This window comes from Drosophila montana, unplaced genomic scaffold (assembly GCF_035044405.1).
Source record: "Drosophila montana isolate Dmon_TW-CO22-7 unplaced genomic scaffold, ASM3504440v1 contig_1875_1, whole genome shotgun sequence".
Lineage (NCBI taxonomy): Eukaryota > Metazoa > Arthropoda > Insecta > Diptera > Drosophilidae > Drosophila > Drosophila montana.
In genome coordinates, this window is record NW_026996793.1 from 310,421 (window position 1) to 334,836 (window position 24,416).

General features: G+C 39.0%; 1 protein-coding gene across 4 annotated transcripts in view; it reads right to left on the reverse strand.

Annotated features, from left to right (window-relative positions):
• Positions 1 to 24,416, reverse strand: part of bru3 (bruno 3) — a 315,854-nt gene that overhangs the window by 285,864 nt on the left and 5,574 nt on the right. For all 4 annotated transcript variants that reach the window (XM_064700747.1, XM_064700744.1, XM_064700741.1 and 1 more), the window contains one exon: positions 20,573 to 20,682. In XM_064700747.1, the coding sequence (XP_064556817.1) occupies positions 20,573 to 20,682 (110 nt within the window). The remainder of the gene's footprint in view (positions 1 to 20,572; positions 20,683 to 24,416) is intronic.

A 24,416-nucleotide genomic window follows, 5' to 3' on the forward strand; every position in this document is an offset into this window, starting at 1 on the left:
TGATATTTCCCTAGAATCAAGTTTTGAACGGTCTCTGACTGCTTATTAAGTGGCCAAACTTGATGCTGATGACACCCGTGCGTGCCATAGCCAGTACTCAACATTTTCAATATGCAAAACAAAAAATTAATTAAATACGCTTTCACTGCGATTGACTCAGCTTGGGGAAAGGGAGAACGAGAAGGACAGAGAGAGAGAGGGGAGTGAGAGAGCCCGACTCCATAAATAATTGGCGCTGATTTGTAAATGTCAGCGGCCAGTCGACGCCTCGAACTGGACAACAACTGCGGCAACTGTAACTGAAATCCAAACTGTCCGCCATGTTTGCCACTTCATTCATCTATCTTAAGTGCTTAAATATACGTACATATGCATATATACATATAAATATATATACAGAGATATATACACAGGCTGTGTGTCCTGTGCTGCCCTGTGTCTGCCCTGGTTGTCCTGCTGGCGCCATGCAAAGTGCATGTGTATTGTATGCTTTGCTAATTGGCCAAGTAAGCGTGCCCTTGGCACCCCACATACCCCTGCCCCGAAGCCTGTCCTTGATTGATTTGTATGGCTTAAGCTGAACGCGCGTGAAACGCACGATAAACGGTGTAAAATTAATTAGTCACTGCCATGTACGGACATACACGAGGTAGTATTCGTATCCCAGTATACTTGTTTCTCACATTTGCCTGCAAATTTGTAAGACTTAATGCGGCGGCGTCTCTGTGTGTCGCCTGTCTGACTAACTGCTCGCCGGCCCCATGCCCTCCTCTGTACTATCATTTGTGCTTTGTTTATAAATAAATAAATGAGCGCGATTACTTAGCCACCCCAATTTGGCCATGGCCAATCAATTGCAGTCAGTGCAAATGGCCTAGCCATTTGTAGTTGCCATTGTGCCAGTCGACTGGGTTTCGACTGGATTCGCACTGCTTTAAGGTCTTTTAAATTGAAGTGTTTTTTTTTTGTTTTTTTTTTTTTGTTTTTAACTCCGACTATTGTTGCCTGTTAACAATTGTCAATTGATTCGGTTTAATGCGAAACTCAAAAGTTTGGTCCATTTTGTGTTTGCTGCTGGCCAAATAAACACAAAGTTGGTCAAAATTATTGACACGCTGGCAAACAACTCCAGTTGCGAGTTGCTGCCGAATTTCGAGTGGGGCAAGCACAATTGCTATATGTTGCAACCACAACGACACGATAAACATTTTATTTTTCTCAACTACCACACATATTGGCACTTGCCACTCGGCAAATGCGGTGCTCTCCTCCTCCTGCTCCCACACTTTGGCTTGTGGTCAGCAGATGGGGCAGAAAATTCAGTGACAAGTCGCCATCGTTCGATCGTTTCATTTGCTGGCTATCTGAAAAATAAAACATTTCCTTGGCACCACAAAGTTTATTGTTGTTTATAGTGCAGACTAGTATAGAGAAGACAAAGTTTTATATGGCTACAAATGCTGAAATGAAGTGCATTTTGCTTTATGCCAGAAATTAAAAGCAAATACTATTTAAGAACTTTTACGATGCGGTGAAAAGAGTTGGATTGAACATGTACGCAAATAAGCGGGTACTTTAAAATGCGTCTGATATACCATCAAGTATGCTTTTTGCAGGGTATAAATAGTTAAATATTGACATGAGAAATTCCCTTCTCGCACACGCACACACTCTTGAAGTTCGCCAAGCTTCATTTAATAACTCTTAAATGTTTGAAACGCCTACGAAAGCCGCAGGCCTCTTGCCGCCAATTCGTGACATTCATTCTGTGTGTGGAGGACGCCGCCTGGGCGGACTCCTGCATGCAATAAATCAATCAATATCCTGCCTAAATATATGGTCGACTACCGACCCGTCGACCCGTCTGCCAAACTGTCTGCCAGTGCGGCGATGCCGTCGCCGACGTCGACTTTAAGCCCGAAAATGTCTAACGTATGCGTGTGTTTAGCCTCGCCTGCCTTTACGTTTCTTAGCTGGCAATTTTTACCACTTATTTTCCCTATTTTTTCGAATTTTCTTTTTTGTTTGAGACATTGATAAACATGTGTCCCTATGAACTTTGCAGTTTTCTTTTGTTTACCGCAATGTTTGCGGCTTTTTATTTGTGGACAGCGGTTAGCTTTTCCCCTTGTCTTTGGCTTGTTGTGTATGCTCGTTGGCTTACAATCTCACTTGCAAGTGCTCAGACAGGATATTATTGTGTGAGTCTGTGTCTGTCTGTCTGTCTGTCTGTCAGTCAAACTGCTTTCACAGTGCGTTTTAAATCAAATGTCAATTGTAATGAACTCGAGCCTGGACTCCTATCGAACAAACAACAACAAAATGCAATCTCCTCTTAGCGATAGACTATCGTAGATGGAAAATTCAGTAGATTCCGAGAAATAAAAAAAGTTGCATAGTTGCTTTTGCTGCGCATGCAAAGCAAGAGTACCATTAATTATGGCCACAAAAGATCTGTCGTTTTTTTGTGACTAAGAGAAAAAGCCATCTTTGGCGAATTTGGTTTGTGTATATGTGTGTGTCTCAGCAATTCGAGTGAATATCTTAATCTTACCCATTACATATTTTAACACTTCTACTCACCCATATAATGAAAAATAAGGTTTGAAGTTATGACAAAGCCAATTTGACACTTACCTGCAAAAGAGAAAAACAAAATGCATTGTATTAGTATATGAGCAGGAAATGATATCTATAAAATCAATTTTAAGCAACAATTGTTATTCCGCATAGCTTTAGATATTACACAAGAGTTTATTGAATTTTGTCCAATAAAACCTTAAAGCTTTTTGCCCAGCACCTGTTTTTGGGCCCGAATCGTACCTAATTCCCACATCATCAACAATTGACAACACATGAGCCGCATTTTTGGCATACAAACGAGGTAGCAAAAGGCGGCAACCCCGCCGCACACAAATGGCAAATATGCATAACGGCCGAAACCAAAACTATGCCTGCCTTTAGCCCACAACGGTGCACTATCTACTTGAAGCATCGGGCGGGCAGAGCACAGGATGAAAACAAAAACCAGCAAAAGCGATAACAAAACAATATAAAAATACAAAGAATTTCTGGCACAAGGCCAAGTAGCAGCCCAAGGCAGCCAGGCCCAAAGTACGAGTGTGAATATCGAAAAACAGGAGGCAGTCATAAAAATTCCGGGCCCAAACCCAACTGAGTCTGAGACTGAGCAGCAAGAAAGGGCCAAACAATAAAAACAAAAACCCAAGAATTACTAAGTATTTTGTATTGCTTTCAATTGTTTGTTGGCAGTCAAGCATAAATATGATATTGATGAGTATGTAGATGCAGGCACAGGCAGCCCAAACGAGACTCTGCCCAGGCAAGCACATATATGTGTGTGTCTGTGTGTGCCTGTGTTACCACATAGACTCATCTTAAGGTATTCATGAATTTAAGGCAATTGCTTTAAAGACGAGGAGCAAAAAAAAAAATTTCAATCAATTTCGCTGTTAAACCGCATGCAAGCAGCAAATGCAGCCAAGCAAAACGTGTAGCAACACTTCTAATAGCCCCCACAAGCAGCTGGATAGGAAATAGGAGCTGTGTCAGGAAGTGGGGAAATGGAGGCAGATGCAATGATTCGTCGTCGTCGAGGTTTGATTTATTGCCCAGCTACACACACTCACACACACACAGAGAGACAGAGCCCGCGACTCTGCGGCTCTTTGGGTTAGCTCCACTTGACACTCGCCGCTTTGTGGCGCCCCAATCAGCGTAAGTTGATTGAACTCTGCATAATTTAGAGCAGGCAACTACCCTTATGAGCCGAACGGACACGCAGACAAGGACGATGGCTTGGTTTTAGTGCAGCAGCAGCCTTTGGCTGTTGACTGCCGTCATTAACAAAATTGTGCAAACTTGCTGCCCTAAAAGAGAATCTCAAGTAAGATATTGTGCAAATATGCATTGAACTCTGCGGTTCAAATCCTTGTATATTAAGGATAATTTAGGGAGAGTAAGTAGACGAGAACGGGTATATGTGATCAGGCAAGACACGTGAGTCTTCCGAACAGATTAAGTAGCCCAATGAAACCTTTGAAGTATGGAACTACTTCAGAGACTATGAGGAATAGTTGTCGAAAAGAATGGCAATTTAAGACTGGACACAGCACATTGCATGTTCGTTGAATATAGTAAATAACTCTAAGAGATTGATTAACTGAAATGAAGTGGAACAAATAGCGTTAACAAAATAAATTTTATAATACTAATGGAGGGTTTTTAGGATTCACTGCTCTTTATAGTAATTTCATATTTATATATAATATACTCTTTCCTATACAAATATATTTTAAACTTTAAAACTCCCATTAAGATATCTCTTTAGTGAACATGTGCTCAAATCCTTTCATCTTAATAACTTTTTGAGCCACTATGAAAGAAAATCTTGAAATAATTCTCTTCGCTCAGTCTTAGCTAAGCCCCAGATCTCTCTTTGTGTCGTGCTCTTCGCCAAGTTTTGCACTAAAATTCGGAGCTCTGCTCGGTTTGCTATTAAAAAGTTGCAAATACCGACGACAATAACTTTTGACGCCGACATCGTTGGCCCCGATGCGACGCAATGCCGTCGCAATCGATCATTGGGGGTTAATAAAACGCAGGCAAAGGCTTTTCGGGCTACGCGCGGCAAAAACCAACTTCAGCTCCTAGTCAAAGTCAACTTACCGCAGGTGAATGCGTGTGAAAAAAAAAAACAACAACAACAACAGCCTCAAATCGTTTCAGTTTTTACTGCCATAAAAAGGAGCCCTGGTATTTATGGCGCTGCAACAAAAATAATGTTGCATAGTGCGCGAGGAGCCGGTGATTTATGCGAGTGCGAAGAGGGTTCAAAGTTTTAAATGCCAGCGCTGCAAAAGCATATGAACTAGGGACTATGACTCCACTTGTTGTTGTTTTTCTTGTTGTTGTTATTGGGGCTACAAAGTTGGCGGCAATTGACCACGCCTAGAGCCGCCCACATGACTCAACCAACTGGGCTAAGCAAACTTAAATAAAAAGTTGATTAAATATGCACGCACGCACGCGCCCTCAGTTTTGTCAAATGCAATTTCCCACACACACATACACACACACACACCTTGAGCACACACACGTCAGTGAAAATGGCAAACCCGGTTTATAATTAAAATCCATTCACGCGCGTGCTGACATTTTTGCCGGTGTGAACCTTTGTAAAATATTTACACTTGAAAAGTTTAATAAAAATCAATGCCGACAATAGCTAGAAAATACAAATATATAATATCTTTTTCGGCATGCGGCAGATTAAATAATTTTCTTTAAGGAAATACTTCACACTCTAATAGATCGAAATAGATTTTGTGCCTACATCTAGAATATTTCGGTCTCCCGAGTGTAATAGACTTTCTTTTCTGTACAATATTGAAATCTGCATTCCGATAGAGTTTATGTGAATCTATCTATAGGGAAAGTATACAGAAAACTGACTGTTTCATGCACGCCGCATCGTTGCTTGATGCTTGCAATTCTCAACAAGTTTAAACTTCGAAAGGGGGATGTAAGGTATTTGCAATTCCAGCAAAGTCTGCTGAGGATAAAACCGAGCGGTTCTTGAAATAGCTTTAAAGACATTGATGTCCAGTTAATAGCTAGTTGTTTTGTTAGCTATTATTTTTGTAGAATAAAGTCAACATTTACCTCGGGCCAGTCAGGCTAATATATTATTTAGTTAATCTTCAAAAAAATCTTAATCCTTTTCAATCCGACCCGAAAATGTTCTAGAAGTTTGTAAAAAGTTCCTCGCATTTTTATGCTAGATTTGTTAAAAGTGCAACAATTGGTTTAAAGTTCTCGTATGCAGAAATTGAATAACAATGTTTGTTTTATCCATAAGAAACATTTTAATGTGCCCAGAAATTTGTCAACGCCTTTAACACACTTTAGAGTACGCCAAACAATGTGTCTGTGTGTGTGGGTGCTTGTGTGTCTGTGTTTTCCTTTCAATTGTCCACTTGAAATGCAAGTGCTAGTGCTAAGGCAGCAACAGCAGCGCAAATCCTGTTCACGCATCCTTGCAGCTCCGGCTGCTGCTGCTTCTGCTGTGCAGGACTTGTAAATTGCATTTGCAGCCAATTTACACAAAATTAAATTGAATTTACGCTACGCTTGCACAAAATATCAATGAATGTCATGTAACAACGCTGCGAGCGACACACTCAAAAAAAGAAGCAAAAAAGGAGAAGCAGACAGGACCAGAGTAGGGTAAGGGCAAGCAAGTCCTGCGCGGCAAAAGGGGACGTGGGTACGCCCACAAAAAGTCAAACTGCATTTTATCAAAATTCAAATGGTATTTTCTCTGGCCGTCGCCAGAGCGTCGTCTGCTTGTTTAGCATGCGTGATAAGCAGCTAGCAAAAAGCAGTTGCAACAACGGCAGCAGCAACAGGAGCAGCTGCGTCAGTGGCAGGACATACATGAAGGACATGCAACTTGGCTGTGTAGTTTGTTGCATAGCTAAACAACTTAGCGACTGGCAAAGGGGCAGACGGACAGGGGACAAATGTGAACGTGAACGTGAGCGTGGGCATGTGGGTGTGGGCTAGTCTTGTGGCATGAACAGGCAAACAAACTAAGCAGCCGCGTGTCGCTGCGTTGTGTTGTTGCACGCATTGCTGCAACGCTCCGAGGAGCGGACAAGGCGACGCCTTGACTGACGAACTTGCAACTAGCGCTACGGACAAACTTGCGCAGCAAATCACACGAGTTCTCCATACATACATATGTATATGTACGTGCAGCAAATGAATCAAAACTTCAAGCAGCAAGTTGCAACCCCCACAACCAGTGAACAAGTGTTGAAATGTGGGTGTGGCACAAGCCACTAGCCATGTTGTTAAATTGTTAAAGGCAAGACCTCCAGTTGTTTCATTGTATCAGTTACCAATAAACCTGAATATACATTTATCGGGACAGGAATAAGCAGGTGTTCAACTTATTAAACTTAAAGACCTTTTACTTAAAGATCTTATGATTCGTTTGAATAATATTTGATTATTAACTATGAGTTCTTGCTCTGTATATTTAAGTCATGCTTAAGAAATATGCCCTTTAAGCTGTTTCAGATAAAGATTCTCGTATATAAAGGCATTAAGGTGGATTCATCATTTCGACAATCTTGATGAGCATTTACAAGTCAGTTAAAACATATAAACATGTCCATCTGGGGAAATGCTCTTATATATATAATATCAATGCATATTTTCATATTGACATAAATATTAACATTAAATGTTTTTAATGCCCCGCCTGCCCCCAATTGGTTCTTTGTGCATTGAGAATATCATGCGTTTAATTATTTTTGTCGCAATATGATTTAAAAATTTTTATTGTCATAATTGATAATTTTTTGTCATAAAGAGCAATTAATTTCTGGGACCCAACTTTAGCCCATGCTCTATGCTGCGTTTTTGTTGTGGCAAGTGTTATTGTTGCCGTTGTTGCCGTTGTTGTTGCTGTTGTTGTTATTTACGTTGTCTGCGGTTTTAATCTGGAATCGCTTAAAATATGCAATTAATTGCAATTGTCGCTGCCACTTGCCCAGCACGGCAGTTGTCGTAGGCGACGTTTGTTTACCTTTCATATTTTTTGCATATGAATATAATTAAATTGTTTAATTTTATAACAACAACCAACCAGCCAGCAACAGAGAATGCCATGAAACACTCGCAATGCAGACAGGCGTTAAGCAAAATATTTTTTGCATTATCATTTAAAAAAAAACACACACACACGTCAGGCAGACGGCAAAGTACAAATATTGTTAGCTTGCAGTTTTCACGAGTAAGCTACTTTAAGAGCTTGAATAGGCTTTGAAGCGAACAGATTGCAAGACGGAATTTCCATTAAAATTTTTATTCAGATCCGTTGGATAGAGAACAGCTAAACGTAATCCTGAATCAAAAAAATATTTATTCATTATTTGTTTTCTTTTAATAATGTTGCAACACATAGTATCGGTATATCAAAAACAACAAACTAAATAATTTCAATATAATATGGTGATAATATAAATATCCAAGGAGAACTAAGATAATTTTGACGAGCCACGGCTCAATCCGAAATCTGTTTTCACAGATGTAATCAACGAGGCACACATACCATAAGCCGAGACATTGGTTTGAACCCTGAACCGAATCACCGAACGCGTAACTGGGTTTGCAGCGATTGTGAAAGCTTCTTTTAATGCGCGAAAATAAGGCACAGATTAAGGCAACTAGCTTTGAGCTTAAAAATGTGATAAGTATTTAAAATGAGGACATCAATCGATTAACATCTATATAATTCAATTGGTAAAAGCAGAACGAAAATAATGTTAACCCGTCTGTCTGGGTAAGAAAGGCTTTAAGCTAAACTGATTCTATTCAATCAATTTAAATAATATTTTCAGTGCTGTCGATAGCATTTAATGTGCTCAAATTAATCAATATTTGGCTCTATCACGATAGAAAAAAATATAGTAATTATTTTTTTTCAACCATTAGCCGCAAACAATTCGTAATTGGAGCTCGAACAAAAGCAACGCCAATAACCAAAGCATGTTTCCCCTAAATAAGACATTCACGGCGGCAAATTTGTAGCCCCTGCCTCTCCCCAAACTGAGGCGAAACTGAAAGCAACTGCTACACATTTGAACATTTGAACTTGTTGCCCCGTGGCTGACGTCACGTAAACCAATTGAAGCATAATTAAGCTTATTACCAAAAGCAGTTAATGTGCGCTTTCACAAAACTGGACTTGATTTGCGGCTGGGTTGAGGGGCAGAGTTCAGCATTAAGGTCAAAATGCCGAGCAACAACAAGAGCAAAAAAAAAAAAAAACAGAAAAGTTGGCACGTGGAATACATGGGAGGAAGCAAAAATGCACTCCCTCTGGCCAGCCAGTGGCCTGTTGGCGACACTCTCGTTTTGGTATGCGCACGGAATTCCCAATTAATTTTAATTTCAAGTCAACACCTTGCCGACGATTGCAGCAGCAGCCAGCAATGGCAGCGAGTGTAATTATCCTTGCATTCCGTTTTGTGGTCTGCTGGATTTTTGCTCTTCCGCTCTCTCAGCCTTCTCTGTCTCCATGCAGCTCTTTACCGCACACTCTACTCTCTCTTTCTTAATAAAGCGAAAGTATGCGACGGCTTAAAGTTTTAAGCGAACTGCACCGCACGGCTGGACATGGGGCATTTACCTGTGCACACACGTGTGTGCGGCGACTACAAATCACGAGAACGTGGCAGGCCTGGACAGAGTCTTGTTTGGCATTTACGTGATGCACATTTAAACGCGCACCGTCCAACTTGCAACATGAATTATGCTTCCAGTTGAGAACTTTGGCTAAATTGGCAAGGCAAACTGCAAGGCAACGGTTACGTGCATTCCGCGAGCCTAAAACTATGCAAAGGCAATGGCAACGGCATCGACAACGGCAAAGGCAAAGGCAAAGCCAACTCCTACTGTGGGTGCGGAGAGCACGTGCTGAAAAAAATTGATTGATGATTGAAGGCAATACAAAAAGCAACGTGTGCCGCACGCCATGCCACAAGCAGTCGCCAGATATACCTATCCCCCTCGCTCTGCCTATCTCTCTCAATTTCTACACTGCAAGAAAAAGGAAGCAGTTAATCAGCAGACGACATGCCTAATACCTTGAGCCAGGTAAATAAAAAAGACTTTAAACGATATCTTTATTTTAAGTATTACAACAATTTAAGCTCGTCATATCTAGTCTAATCATGTCTTCAAGACAACTTCTAATCAAAAGTGGAGCAGTGTTTTTTTTTAATGGTTTCCTGCTTTGAGTTTTTCCGAGTGTATTTTTATTTCCACACCTCTCTCTTACTCTCTCTGGGACACCTGCCCACGTCAAACGTTGGGCAAACGGAAAATGGCAATTCAAAAACTCGGCAAAAGGCACAATTTCACATATGTGCCGAACCTTATGCCTATACATCTGCCTCCTATGCCTCGGCCTCTGCCATTGCCATTCCCTTTGCCCCTCTCCCGATTTCCGGGCACAAATATTCATGTGCAAAATGCCGTCCTCATCGAGGCGGCTTCTCCCTCAGCTGCCACCGAATTTGCATAAATTTGGCATTTGAAAAGCTATTCAGCCTGATGGAAATGATGACGACGACGTCGACGATGATGAAGAGCTAAACTCAACTTAACTGAGCTGAGCTGAGCTGAACTGAGCCCCCTCCCCTCTCCTGACATACCCTACAATAAACAGCCCGTGTGTGTCTACGCCTTTTGAGCCTCGGGCGTTTGTATAAAGCCATTAAATGTTTTCACCATAAAAATGCCAACTGGCCCACCAGCAAGTGGGCGGCCATCAGCGAAATATATGCGTTAAACATAAAAGTGAATTATAATCGACAGACGGGACAAGATGAGACCAGTCCACAGCTGAATTGGACCAAGAGAATTTTGAGTCTGGGGCAATGTCTTATAAGCAAGATAGATGTGGGCTAATACGCTGGCTGTACATAGATATAAAATTAGGCTAATTGCAATTAACAATTTTAAGGCAAATGCGTTACGAGAAAATTCATAAAATTAAATTGATAAAGTTCTGTACTCAGTGGCGTGTGAATTTACAGGTGAGTACGTATTAACAAGTATACGCTTATCCCTATATATAAGACTGCTTGTCCTGGCTGATAGGTGATTAACCCAAGGCACAACCGTAAGAGCTATGACGCTTAAATTTTTACTGTAGTTACCTTACGATAAGGCGGGGTTAAGGGGAATTCCACATGCTACTGTGAAGAATCAGGAAAGAAGTTTGAGTAAAACTTTTTTGTATTCCATCCGATCGGTTAAAAATCGATTAAACCAAATTTCAAGCATCTTTGTTCTAAGTTATTTGAGGGGTGTTTCACACTTTTCGCACCTTGGTGAAATTGGACCTAAGCACAATTTCATGACAGACAGACAGACATGGCTTTAACGACACGGTGTTCGATACACAGTGCGTGACAAGGTTCGAATACCCAAGCGTATAAAATAATAAATAAATATATAATCAATTTTAAGCATTGCAATGAAAGCATGTTTTCTTGATGTGGCTTTGCGCTGAAGTTGGCCAAAAATAACACTGCATTATTATTATTTAAATTGGGTGCCCATTTGGGGCTCACACATAAGCACGCTAACACACACACACACACACACACACAAGCACGATCTTATATACACCAAACTATATAATGGCCACCTACCAATTTGTTTTGACTAATTTGCGTAGCGCACGGCAATGGCAATTGTTGCTGTTGCTGTTTTTGCTGCGATTGCTGCGCTCTTGTTGTTGTTCTTGTTGATGTTGTTGATGTTGTTGTTGTTGCAGTAGTTGCTGTTGTTGCTGCTGAGCTGTTAACCGGCACATTACTACTTATTGTTGTGGTGTTTGCAGCTGTTGTTGCTACTGTTGTTGCTGCTTCGGTAGAGGCAATCAATTGCTGTTAGCAAATTGCATGCGTTTTACAAATTTCGCGCAAATTGCTGCGAGAAGTCGCCGAAGAGCTGACGAGGCCAAGGCCTGACGATGGCTGCAGTTCATGTTGCCGGTGTTGTTGCAGCTGCTGTTGTTGCTGCCCATGTTGCTGGTGTTGCAGTTGCAAACGCGCATAGGGACCACAGTATAGCTGGCGCTGATGCTGCTGCTGTTGTTGTTGACGCCAGCGCATGCGCCGCACGCTCAGGGCGCCGCAAGGATACGCGACCTGCAATTAAAGTGATAAAGTCTATTGGAGAGAGAGAAATAACAACACACAACAACAGCGAGCGGAACGGCCACTATATTGTCACATAAATATATGTACAACATCAAATAGGAAAAGAGCAGGAAAACAAAGTGAAAATAAAGAGTAAACAAACGTCAATCAACACATCAATCAACAAAAATGATTATATAGAAGAGTTTGTAATACATATTTTGTAGAAGTTACAAGTTTAGTTTAGTTTAGTTTAGTTTAGTTTAGTAGTAGTAGTAGTAGAACAACATCAACAACAACAACATCAATTATAGAACAACATCAATATATGAAGTCAATAACAACATCGATTTATATCATAGTTATTTTATTTTGTGTATTTTGTGGTAAATTAAACAACATTTCTCAATTACAATTACTTGAGTAAGTGTGATTGAAAAGTTGTAGCATATTTAATGGCCACATAAATAAATAATTAGTATTCTTGGGATTTGGTTGCTTATCATGAGAAATGCCTGTCTTAAGTATCACAAGAAATTGTGGATCTGACTTGTTTAAAGACTTAAAGAAATACAAAACAGACGTACACATACACATATAATACTCACCATATGCATTTGGTATAGATAGATATTTATGTTTTTCAATTAAATTGAGTGCAAAGATATATTTTTTTGGTATTTACAATATATTTAGGTCAATTGACCCATGCAATGTCTAAATAAAAATCCAGGAGCATGCAAAAATTATTTAGATACAGGAAGTTGTTTCCCAGCTCAAATTAAATTCGGCAAAATGTATCCAAAAATAAAATTAAAATATATGAACCAGACCTTGAAGCGCACTTTTAAAGCAATTATTTTAAATTTGTACACTAAATAATGTTATAAATATTGTCAAGAATATATTACACATATTTTTCACATAAAATACGCACTCAAGATCTACAAGATAACAGCGCTACGGCAAAAGCCACCTGCTATTTATTATATTTTCAAGTAAATTACTCAAACGTCAATGTCGCGTAATTTATGCATCCTAAAGAAGTGGAAACAACAGCCGACGCACAAAAAGCAGCCCCCAAACATTTTCAATTACTCAAAATGCGTGGCATATAATAATTTTTTCCTCAGTTTTTATTTATACCTCTGTTAGGGTATCGGAATATATATCTACACATCACTCTGAGTGCAGTTGAATAATATTTTATATATATATTTAAATTTATACAAATACCAGGAAAGTGCTAGCGACAGCAAACAGCTGCTTTTTGGCCCACTACTCAACGCTCGGGTCAAAGGCAAACGAGCATTTCCGGTCGCTGCTCACTAAAAACGGAAGCAGCAAAAAAAAGCATATTTAAGCGGAAACTGCACGCAAATAATTCAAATTAAAATGGCGTTTGGCCAGCGCCAAATTGAACTAACGAACACGGAAAAAAAAGTGCAAAAATAGAAAGAAAGAAAAACCGGGCAAAAAATAACCAATAATAAAGACTTGAAAATAAATATTTGGCTCTAACAAATATAGCTGAATGCTCTTACGAAAGGCTGCTGGTCAAAGCTAACGAAACCAATTGAAATATGCGGCGAATTTATGCATTTTGTAGTGTATAATTACAAAGCGCAACGAAAATTCGGCCTTTGTCTGCGACTAGCGTGAAAAAGTAAATTTTTTAAATTCAATAAATTACAAAATAAATATGTTTCTAGTGGATGTAGAACGGGCCAGTTGTAGTCACAAAGGATTTGACCATATGGTGTCGTCTGTGTTTGTTTGTGTACAATTTTTAACACAGTCTTTTCATGGCATGTTATTTTTGTGCATTGTTAACCATTTATAGCTGGGGCGCATTGTCTTGGGCCCATAGTGAGCAGCCAAAAGTAGAATTGTATTTGTCTATTTGTTAAATTAATACAAATATAATAAACCCTGGGTTGAGAAAATGTTTCAGCTTTAATGCGAAACGAGCCTTTAAGCCAGCAGCAACAGTTGCGAGTCGATGAAGTTGTTGCTGTCGTTGTTTGGTGACAATTGCGTGATAAATATGCCAGGAGCACCTTGGCAGGCGGCAAGGCACCCTTTTTTAAGCGCACACACATTCCAAGGATTTCGACATTTTTATTACAGTGTCGGGACTCCGGCTGTCCTGACTCTCGCGCTGTCTGTCTGTTTGCTCTCAATAAAAAAGAAATGTCGCGCGCCTTGGCATTTTGGTAATGCAAAAGCGAGTCAGGACTTTTGCTTCGTGCATTCATGAATGCAGCCATGTGGCATCCTTGCAGCGCCTAATAAAATATATTTTTACACATGCGCTTGCATAAAATATGCTCTTTGTAGTCGCAGCGACCACATTTCATGGATTTCCCAAAGTTGAAAATTGCCAGTTCCATGCAACGAAAGGCAGACAATTTTTATGGCCCGTTGCGGCTTCAAATGTTGCATACAAGAGGAGGGAATGGAAAGGGGCAGCTGCAGCTGCTCGCATTAATCAAGCTACTCTGTTTGCCTCATTACCAGCAGGTTTTTGTTTTTTTCATTTTTTGTGTTAATCTTTACGCTTTGGTATAATTTTTGTTTTTTTGTTCATTCAGCTCGACTCTTTGACTTTTTATCTGCACGCTTTATGCTTAATTGCGCCTTTGCTACTGTTGTACTTTTTTTTTGTGGCTCATTCGAGTGCACACTCGAGAGCAGGCACTTTGAAATCGAACATAAGGTAGTGTTGCTCTGGCCTACAGTTGGCAACTCTTCGTTTTGCATGCTGCATATGTGTGGCATAAAGAAAAACTCACTTAGTCGTAATACCCACAGAGACATGGCTCGTTCAGTGTGTGGCATTGCTGGAATATTTTGTGTCTTTTTGTTGGGCTGAAAAACCGCAAAGAGCAATTCGTTGGTCATAAATTTGCAAAGCGGATTTAATTGCAAGCCGAGCAACGGCAGCGGCAACATAAGCTCGAGCAAGAACAGGAACAGGAGTTGGAGTTGGAGCTGAAGCAAAGTGCAATCCCTTGTCCCTGCTTAGGGTACACGGGCGTGTTGGCAGTGGGCGTGGCAGGTAATAGCATAAATAAGACTCATTAGACCATTATAAGCCTGAAAGTGTGTGTTGTAAGCAAGCTTATTGCGGGACTTGGTATGCCTTTTGCTTGTATCACATGTACATTTTTGGTTAATATGTGCATTAAAAAACTGCCTTAAAAGGTAGCGTGAAGTTGGAGGCCGTTGGTGGGAATTGGAGACCAAATCTAAAATGAATTTTAATCTATTTTCCGTCCTCATTTTACAGACAGCTTGTTATAGGACAAAACAAAAATAAACTCTTGACCATTTAATTGATTAACAAGCTGGTTTTTGGTTTTTTGAACGTTGTTCATGGCGTGCCGCAGCTCATATGCTCTGTCCTTGCCCAGAGCAATCTCAGCCATCTTAATTAATTAACTGATTTGCAAAAATAATAATTAAACTGTCAGTCGCAACCAACGTCCGCAACAACTACACCCCGCAGCTGTCACTGCTCAGCTGGTTTCCTGCTCTTCTCCTTTTTATTTTTTTGCACGCTTCCGTTCTAAATGTTAAATTCCTCACGGTCAGACAGAGAAGACACGCCAAAAAGGGCTTTGGCCAGGCGCCAGAACCACCGACGCCATCGTCCTGGCTTCGGTTACAGGCCCCCAACACTTAATTAAAATGGCATCCGGCCGCGCCAACAACAACTACATCAGCAGATGCGGAAAAAAAAAAGAGTAGAAGCAGCAAATAAAAAATCCGAGGCATCCACATTCTCCGCTATCTCTCGTCTGCGGGCCGTGTGAGTAAGCGAATTCATTTCCCGCTTTTGGCCGTTGATTGATATGCCAATGAAGCGCGCCGAGTGCAGACACAGCTCAAAGCCTCCAAGTAGGAGGAAAAAATCTAGTTCGTTAGCTCTTATGCAAAGCGGACAATAGCAAACATTGTGGCATACTACTCGCCGGCGCAAAATCAACAAATGCAGATGGGCCAGATAAATTGCCAAATTGATGCAGCGAACTCCTCCCAATCGACTGAGCCGTAGCCGGAGCTAAAGCCGTAGCCTCAGCCGGAGCCCTAGCCTTAACCTGGGTCTGACCAACGGCTCAGCTCGAGCATCGAGGAATTTGTTTGTAATTTTTTTTATTTTGGCGTTGCATTGAAACAAGTAAAAATGTTATGGTCGCAAGTACTCGACTAGCATATACCCTGTATATATTATTGGCTAGATCTTTAAAGGAAAGCTTAAGATGAGAACAGCAAGAACTAGATGAAAAAAATCCTTTCTAGAGAAATTTAACAATTAATAAATTGTGAGACATTCAGAATTTTAAAATGTAATTCGCTTGTTTCTAACGATTCATGAAAACTTTACCGAAATACTTTTGGGACGGTCTTCGAATTATAGTTTCAGTAATATATAAATTTAATCGATCTAGACTCAAACTACGCTATTTCGCGATTTAATGGACATGTGACCAGCTAATTGAGCAACTTCTGTTAAATTTAAGCAAATCCGTCGGCGACGTCGGATTCGCAAAAAGCAAACCCTAAAATCTTATTAAAATAGGTCTGAGCTTATGTTTCTTTTTGTTAAACGATTTTTTTTCCTCAAACACTGTTCGAAGTTTATTTTCTTATGTCAGCGTTAAAAGGAATTCAGAAAACTGCAGCATTCTTGTTGTTTTATTTTTTACAAATCCTTCTGGATTCATGATCACTGCAAATACTTTTATAGCAAAATAATATGTTTAGTTTTTTGTAAAAAAAAAACCGTACAACACATTTTACACAATTAGTAGAGCATTTTTTGGTCGTTAGCATTCATCAATTACAAACTCTGCTCATGCTTTCTCTTAGACATGGGCGTACTTGATTAATTGCAGACTGCGGTTAAATGTTTTTGTGCTGATTTCGGCAGATTCCTTTTTTTTGTCATTTTGTTCGTTGTGTGTGTGTTTACATGGCCACGTAAGCAAAAATATTTTACAGCTGGACAGACAGAGAGAGGCCAAGCACAATGACTGAACAAGCCCTGGTAACGCATACTATGCACAAAAGATACATTTGAAACTGGAGACTTTATTGCCGCTGCAGAGAATTAGCAAAGCTCGTGGCCATTAATCAATGGTGCCAGCGGTCGCAGCTGTGGGCTGGGATGCCCGCTCTTAAAGTATGCGCTTTATTATTTACTGCATATATTCTTCTATTATTTTTTTGAGTGGGTGTGGCGGTGGGGTGCACTGGGCCGCTTGGTGTTTTCCGCTAGAATTTCTCTGCAGACACTTCCTGGGCCGTCGACTGCCTGCATGGCTGCCTTGCTGGCATGTGTGCAAAGTTACTGCCCACATCCTGTGCACTCAGCTCAGCTCTCTGCTACAGATATTTTTCATTTTCGAAAAAATTTCCGTTATGATTTCCTTGCATTGCATTTAGCCATTGCACAAGTTTTCCGCCCACACACACACACACACACACAGAAACACAAATTTCTGTTTGACTTTTTAAATAGAAATTTGAATACGACAAAGCAGCGTATAAGATTCAGATAAAGCTAGCCCGCCAGCTCGATTGCCAGTTGCCAGAGTTGTCAGAGTCCGAGGATTTCCCTATTCTTATACTTTTTTTTTTTGCCATTTTTTGGCGTCTTGACTTTTCATTTTTATGCTAAACTGTTTCCTTTTGCGGACAGGCGCATTTCATTTGCACAAACTTTGCCAAAGTATGTTGAAGCGGAAACGGAAGTTATATACTTCACTGATAAGTTCAAGACTGAACAGTTTTGATCACAAACGAATACTCGATTTACAGTGCGATTGTCGAGTGCAGTTGCACTCGTTGCTCGGACTCTTCCAAGCCACTTGTGAGTTAATTAAAAATTGCCTCAATGAAAGAGCTATTACATTACACAATTGATTATGCAAAAGTACTTGCACTTCCTGTCTGTGTCTGCCCCAACAGCTCCACACCGTGCCTCACTCATGGTCCACAATATTAAAATAACAAAGAGCGCACTTGGGTCAGAGACAACAAGAATGATAAAGAAAATAAATAAAAAATGAGAGCAAAAACAAAAAACTGTAAGCACTCTTCTCGACTTGTTGTGTTTCTAAGAAAATTTTAATAAGTATCACAACAACAAGAGCAACAACAGAAACAACAACAATAGCAACAACAATGCTAAAGAGTTGGCAGCAAAGTTGTTGCAAAACTGCCGCCGCACAAGTGGCACAAACAAAGTTTTGAATGAGGTAGAAAGTCTCTCATCTCCTTCCCAGCTGCACTTCCTTCTCACGCAGAGAAAATGTAATAAATTTCTATACAAAACGACCACAAAATGGTTGTGTGTGAATATGTGTGTGTTGTATGTGTGTGTGTGGGTTGTAGACAAAGAAAATATGAAAACAAGAGCAAAAGTAATTCAAGCCAAAAATGCTAGGCTGCGGCTATCTATCCATTTATCTTTGTTCGGGGTAGAAAGTCGGTTGGGGCGGGTGGAGAAGAATTTCAATTTTTTGTTCTTACAATGCAAATTTTGCATATTCAATAAACTTGTTTCTTCTGTTGTCTACTGTCGTTGTTGCAGTTGTTGCAAATGTTTTATGTTTGGTTTTTAATATTTTATGCAAAAATTTCAATTCGTTTATGAATTTTAGACAATTTATTCAGGTGAATTTTATGCAAAAGAGAAATCAAGAGAAAAACGAAGAGTCCTTTATTTCAATTATTAAACTTGCCATTTAGAAATTATTAATTGTTTTTGTGTGTGCCAAAGAAAAGAAGAAAACTAGACTAACCCATGCATGAAAATATATATATTTAAAGAAAATAAATTTGTATGTAAAATATTTGTGTTTTCATACAACTTTTTGACACAATTTTGCTGAAAAGTTTCAAGCACGGCTTTGACAAAAAGTCAACATATTTTCAACTCGTTTATTTAAAAAGTTTATGTTTTAATATCTTTTCAAAATCTTTTCAAGACACAACGGCTATAGAATCCGTATTATTGTTTGTTTATTTTGCCACCGAGCTGTTGCATTTAATTTCCATTAAAGAAATATTTTGGCTAATATATTTGAAATGCGTTTTTTGCTGCCGGCGGCAGCAGTCAAATAGAAAACCAAAAACATACGTTAGTTTAACATATTTACACATTTACACGTGTTCGCCAATGGGAGGTAGAGTGCACAGGTATGAAACTTTGTGTGCAGGTGCTTTATTTATTGACTGTGAAAACGGTTATAAATTTGCAATATTTAATTTACATTCTGGCAGCTATTTGCCATGCCCACGCACGCACACGTATGCCTGCTGCTAATTGCTAAAATCAACACAATTAGCAAGGATGAGAGTAAGTGAGAACGAGAAAGGCAACGAGCATATTTTACTAAAATTAATTAATCACAATTTCAACTAAATGCAGCAACAAAAACAACAACAGCAACAGTCAGAGTTATCAACAAAATGCAGTGCACAAATTTTGCCATTGCTATAAAGTAAAAGTTAGCAGAAAAGGACAATTAAAATAAAGCAAAATAAAATAAAATAAATTAAAATAATAAACAAACTAAAACACTGAAAGGCTATGCAAATTGAAATGCATGAATAAAGTAGTTACAGCATGAAAATACAGGGTTCGGTCTGCCGAATAAATAATGCTCTTGCAGAAATCTTGATATAAGTGTCTACAGAATTTGGTCAAAGCAAGAATATAATTTTGGTTTGTAAAGGGAGAACATTATGTCTTAGCTGAAGAAGCTACCTTTGAACTTTTTAACCGGCAGAAGGAAGCATCTTCAAATCCATTATATTCTTGTTCAGCATCAATGGCCGAGCCGATCTAGCCCTGTCCGTCAGTCCAAATTCGTTCGTCCTATAAGAGCTAAAGCCTTGAAATTTGGAACGTAGGTCCTTTTAGTACACGCTCAGCTCGAGTTTGTTTTCGATAATCGATAACATGCCCTGTTTCAAAACAATCGACAAAAATAGATATCGAAATCCTGTTTTTTGAGCAAATCTCTTAAGTTTTAAGAAAAAGTCACCAAATTTGACATATAGCTCCTAGAATAGTGTACACACATCCAGTGTCTTCTATTTTCTAGCTTTCACCCCTGCCCCATGAGCTGGAAACTGTCTTTGGTATTGCTAGAAGAAGGTTCAGGGCATCCCCTTGGGAGGGCCCTCCCGTCTAGAGCCCTATTACTTGTTATTCTATTAAAAGAGCTCGAGATCGATTGCGTTTATCTTTATACTATACTTATAATAATATATAATATAATAATAATTAAATCAGCTCTTATCCGATCCAGCCGCTCCTGACCAAGAGACTAATGTAATAATTTCTAATATATTTCTTTTATTGCCGTGTTTAGTTCATCGAAACGTTACATACTTAATAAAAAAGTTATTATACCCTATGCAAGCAAATAATAAATATTATTACGCACTGCATAAATTGCAATAAATGTAAGAGAATTAGGTTTTTCCAGGTTTAGAGACAGAAACTCGCCCGTCCGACTAATTGTGCGTGGAAAAAAAAAACTAAATAATAAAACTTTGTTGCATAACTAATTTGTTAGGTTTTTGCTTTTGATTTATGGCAATAACACGTATGCAAATGAGGTTAACAAATAAAAATATTTGCATTGCAGTTAAACTATAAATGTGCATACACATATATGTACATATATAAATAGTTGTATAGCATACTTTTATGTGTGTGTGTGTTTTAGAGAAATATAGCGAGGGAGCGAGAGAGAGTGAGTCTGTGTACAGTGTCTACTAAATATTTACAGCTTTCGACTTACCCCTGTTATGGACTGTTTATCATTGTAAAGCGATGCCTGTGCTCCAGGTGTTGGCGAATTGGCAGCCGTGCTCGTGCTGTCTGGACTAAAATAGGTTAAAAAGGCGCAACCTGAAATAGAAAACGTATAATGAAAATAAAACTAATTTGGCATTTATATTGAAGAAAAGCTGTCCTATAAATAACATATGATAAGAGATCTTTATTATTATATATAAACAAAGTCTGATCTTTGATCTGCATTTTCCAACCAGGAAACTTGGATTCTGCAAAAAGTGTGAAGAACGTCTCAAATCAATTTTCATAAACATCCTTGGATATCAATTTGAATCTTTGACCTCCATTTCCACCAGGGAGGAAAAGTGTGAAACAATACTAATATGAATTTGAACAAAGATGTTTGAAAATCAGTTTGATGCTGATCGGAATGGTAAACAGAAAAGTTTCATGCGACCGTTTTTCGCGTATTTTTCACACTTGCGGGTGGAATTTTCTAAAACCCCGTCTTAGCGTGCAACTATAGTGAAAATGTTAGCATCCTAGCTCTTACTGTTTGGCCTGTGCATTGATGACCAATCAGTCAGTCAGGACATACTGTCTTCTACATAGAAATGTATAAAAATGTAATTCGTCACTTTGTTCCTAATTATATAGACTTTTTAAATCCCAACAAAATTTGGATATTTTTAAATATTTACTTAACTAAATCTACCCTCTGTATACTATCTATTTTGCATAACTATATATTTTCGTGTTTAACTTGGTAAAACATTTCGTTTTGTCGCTCAATTAATGCATTTTGAGTGGTGTGTGGCTAAGTGGGGCAGCCGTTATTTGGCTTCTACCCCGCCAAGCCAGAGCTGCGCATAATTTTGTGGTGCTTTGCGTGTTGAGCGCGTCAACGTGTTTAGCGCCGTTTTGTGGCCATTTCATAAATCCGTGTTATTTCTTTGACATTATTCTTTTTTACTCCTTGTTTTCCGTAGGCCGAGAGCAGGCACAGGTGTTGCATGAAAGGAGCTTATTTGGTAATTATTAATAGGTTAATCATATTTGAATTTTCACTGGGAAAGTAATTCTTGAGATGCAAAAATTACTAGAATATATAAAATTTTAAGATCTTTTAGCTATGCTTTTTGAACTATTATTGCCTATTGTTTAACCCAGAATAATCATATTTAATGTTTCGAAGCGAATGACCAATTTGAAAGTTGATATTAAACGAGTAATTAATAACTACTTAAAATAATTAAAATAACATTGCATATAGAATATATGTTAATTAAGTACACTGATATCCCCCTTGTACAATTTGTACCTGCAAAACGCCGCCACTGAGCTGCCTACATTATGGTGCGAGCTAAGCAGCACTTGTCAGGCAATCACAATAGCAACAACAAGAACAACAGCAACACCAACAGCAACACCAACTTTCATACCAACTATAATATGTGGTTCTAAACGTCACACAGCATGGGATATGAGCCCCAAACCGATGCCCCACTGCTGACTGCTGTCTGCTGTCGTCGCCTGTGTGTGCCTGTGGTGCGGCCTGTCCTCAGTAGTGTTAACCAGCTAACCACAGCAACAACAACAATAACAACAGCAACAGCAACAACAATTATATTTAATTTTTTAGGCAAACTCTCGCACGTTTCTGACTCGCCTCTTGTTGAACTGAAAGGTCGGCGGCATTGCCTTTTGTCTGGCAGGGGCTCATGCAACACGTCAAAAGTTGAACGACAGCGGCAACAAAAGCTGCCAACGAACCGGCGATGCGACGTCAACTGCTACTGCTACTGCCACTGCTGCTGCCAACAAGCAAAAACGTCTAAAAACATAAAAATTGTCGGCACATTGTTGAAATGCCAGGAAATTATATGGCAGCAAGGGGTCAGCCATACAGGCTCGTACCATACTCAAACACACGGCAGCTGCCAGTAATTAAAACGGGTAAAACACAGCAACAGCAACAAAAAGCAACAACAACAAGAAGAGCAGGCCTAATGAGTTTATTAATTAAAAATCACTCATATATGTATATGTATGTGGTGGTTGTCAGGACACGCTCCGCTCAACGCTTACTAATTGCAGTCGGTCCCGGACAAGAAATATGCTACAAAATATATTCCAAACACGACACCTACAAAAACTAAACGAACAAAAACAAACAAATAAGAAAAATAAAATAAATATAAAAAATAAGTTCTTTTTGCTGCGCAACTTTAGAATACCCGACGCCGATAATTTGATTTAATCGCTTGACAATAAGGATTTGATTTATAGTCTCAAATAAAAAATATTAAGTGTAAAATAAACATATTTTTAAAGATATTAAACACTTGACTATCTCTGGTAAAAACTGAAATGAAAAGTAGACCAAGATTGAAGCCTAACGATTCGTTTCAAAATTTATTTGAAGGTTGAGGTTCATGTTTAATTATATTAAAACTGAACTATTGGGTTCAATTATATAATTATTATGATTAACTAATTCAACCTCTGCTAATGATGAAATAAAATAGATTTCTACCACTATCAGCTATTATGCTCATCATGCATTCATATTTGTTTACGGGGTATCCAAATTGGGCGCTATGCGTGCTTTGCAATAAGAAGAAGAACAACAACAACAAATACGAAAACAAAATGGTGAGCGAATCGGTTGTCAACTCCTCTTGTCGCGCGATTCCCAATGACAGGCAGCAAAGCTGCTAATGACTTTTAAAATACAATTTTTATAACGTGCCGGTCGTCTCGGCACACTCGCTCTCGGACTCCATTGTTGTGCGGCGCTAGGTTTTTGTGTGTGTGTTTGTGTGTGTTTGTGTGTGTTTGTGTGTGTTTGTGTGTGTGTGTTGCACTCCACTCGCACATTTGGCGACAATTTGCCACATGTGCGTCGTTGCGAGAACTAGAAACTCCAAAGTGGTGGCACCCAAGTGCTTCTGGTCTTTAGTTTAAGTCCTCCTCCTGTTCTGGTTCTGTGCCGTTGAGTGGCCTTCAAATTGGCATCGTTTAAATGGCTCCCCGTTGCGCTGGTTAGTTGGGTATGTGAGTGGCAGCAACTGCTGTTAGCTGCCTGGTCAAAGCAATTAGTTACGCATACGCCGCGTTTAACCCGCTTTACAACAATGGCAACAGAAACGAGTTTTCGACCAAAAGGAGCCGAAACAAATTAACTAAATGACAGAACTTTTAACCAAACCCAAACGTAGCAAATGCTTCTAATTGCACGTTCCAATTCTCAATTGTCATCAAGTGCAGGTGGGTTTGCAGCTTTTTAAAAATACAATAATTAACTTTTTAGCTGCATAGCGAAATTGGCCTTTAGAAAACTAAATATTTCTCTCTATATACATATATAGAGGAAGCTTACATTTTTGCTGTAATTCCTGCTATATGGTATGTATGTTCAAACTAGTACAGGATTTTGAAAAATTGCACCTAAAAGTGTGGAAAATTGCAGGAAACATTTTTATGAAACATTTTTGCTAAGCTTCTGATTGGGCTGTAACTTATGTCCAAAAGAAATTTATGAAAATTTAATTTAGATTTGTATTAATTTAGCTATGTATTATTATAATACAAGGTTAAGCCAAATAAGATACTAATAAAGAAAAGAAAAGCTAGTAGCTTTAAAACTGACAGATCTGTTTGCATGGACACTTATTATCTTATAAGTACTATGGTATACTTTCGCCATCATATCGCGACACAATTTATATACCTTTGGCAAAAATATTTATAGTCGAAACAAGAAAATTTCTCTCAATTAATTATCCGACTTTGAGCTCAATTTTACTGCTAGCCTCCTTTGCGTATTCATTATATTTGAGCATATA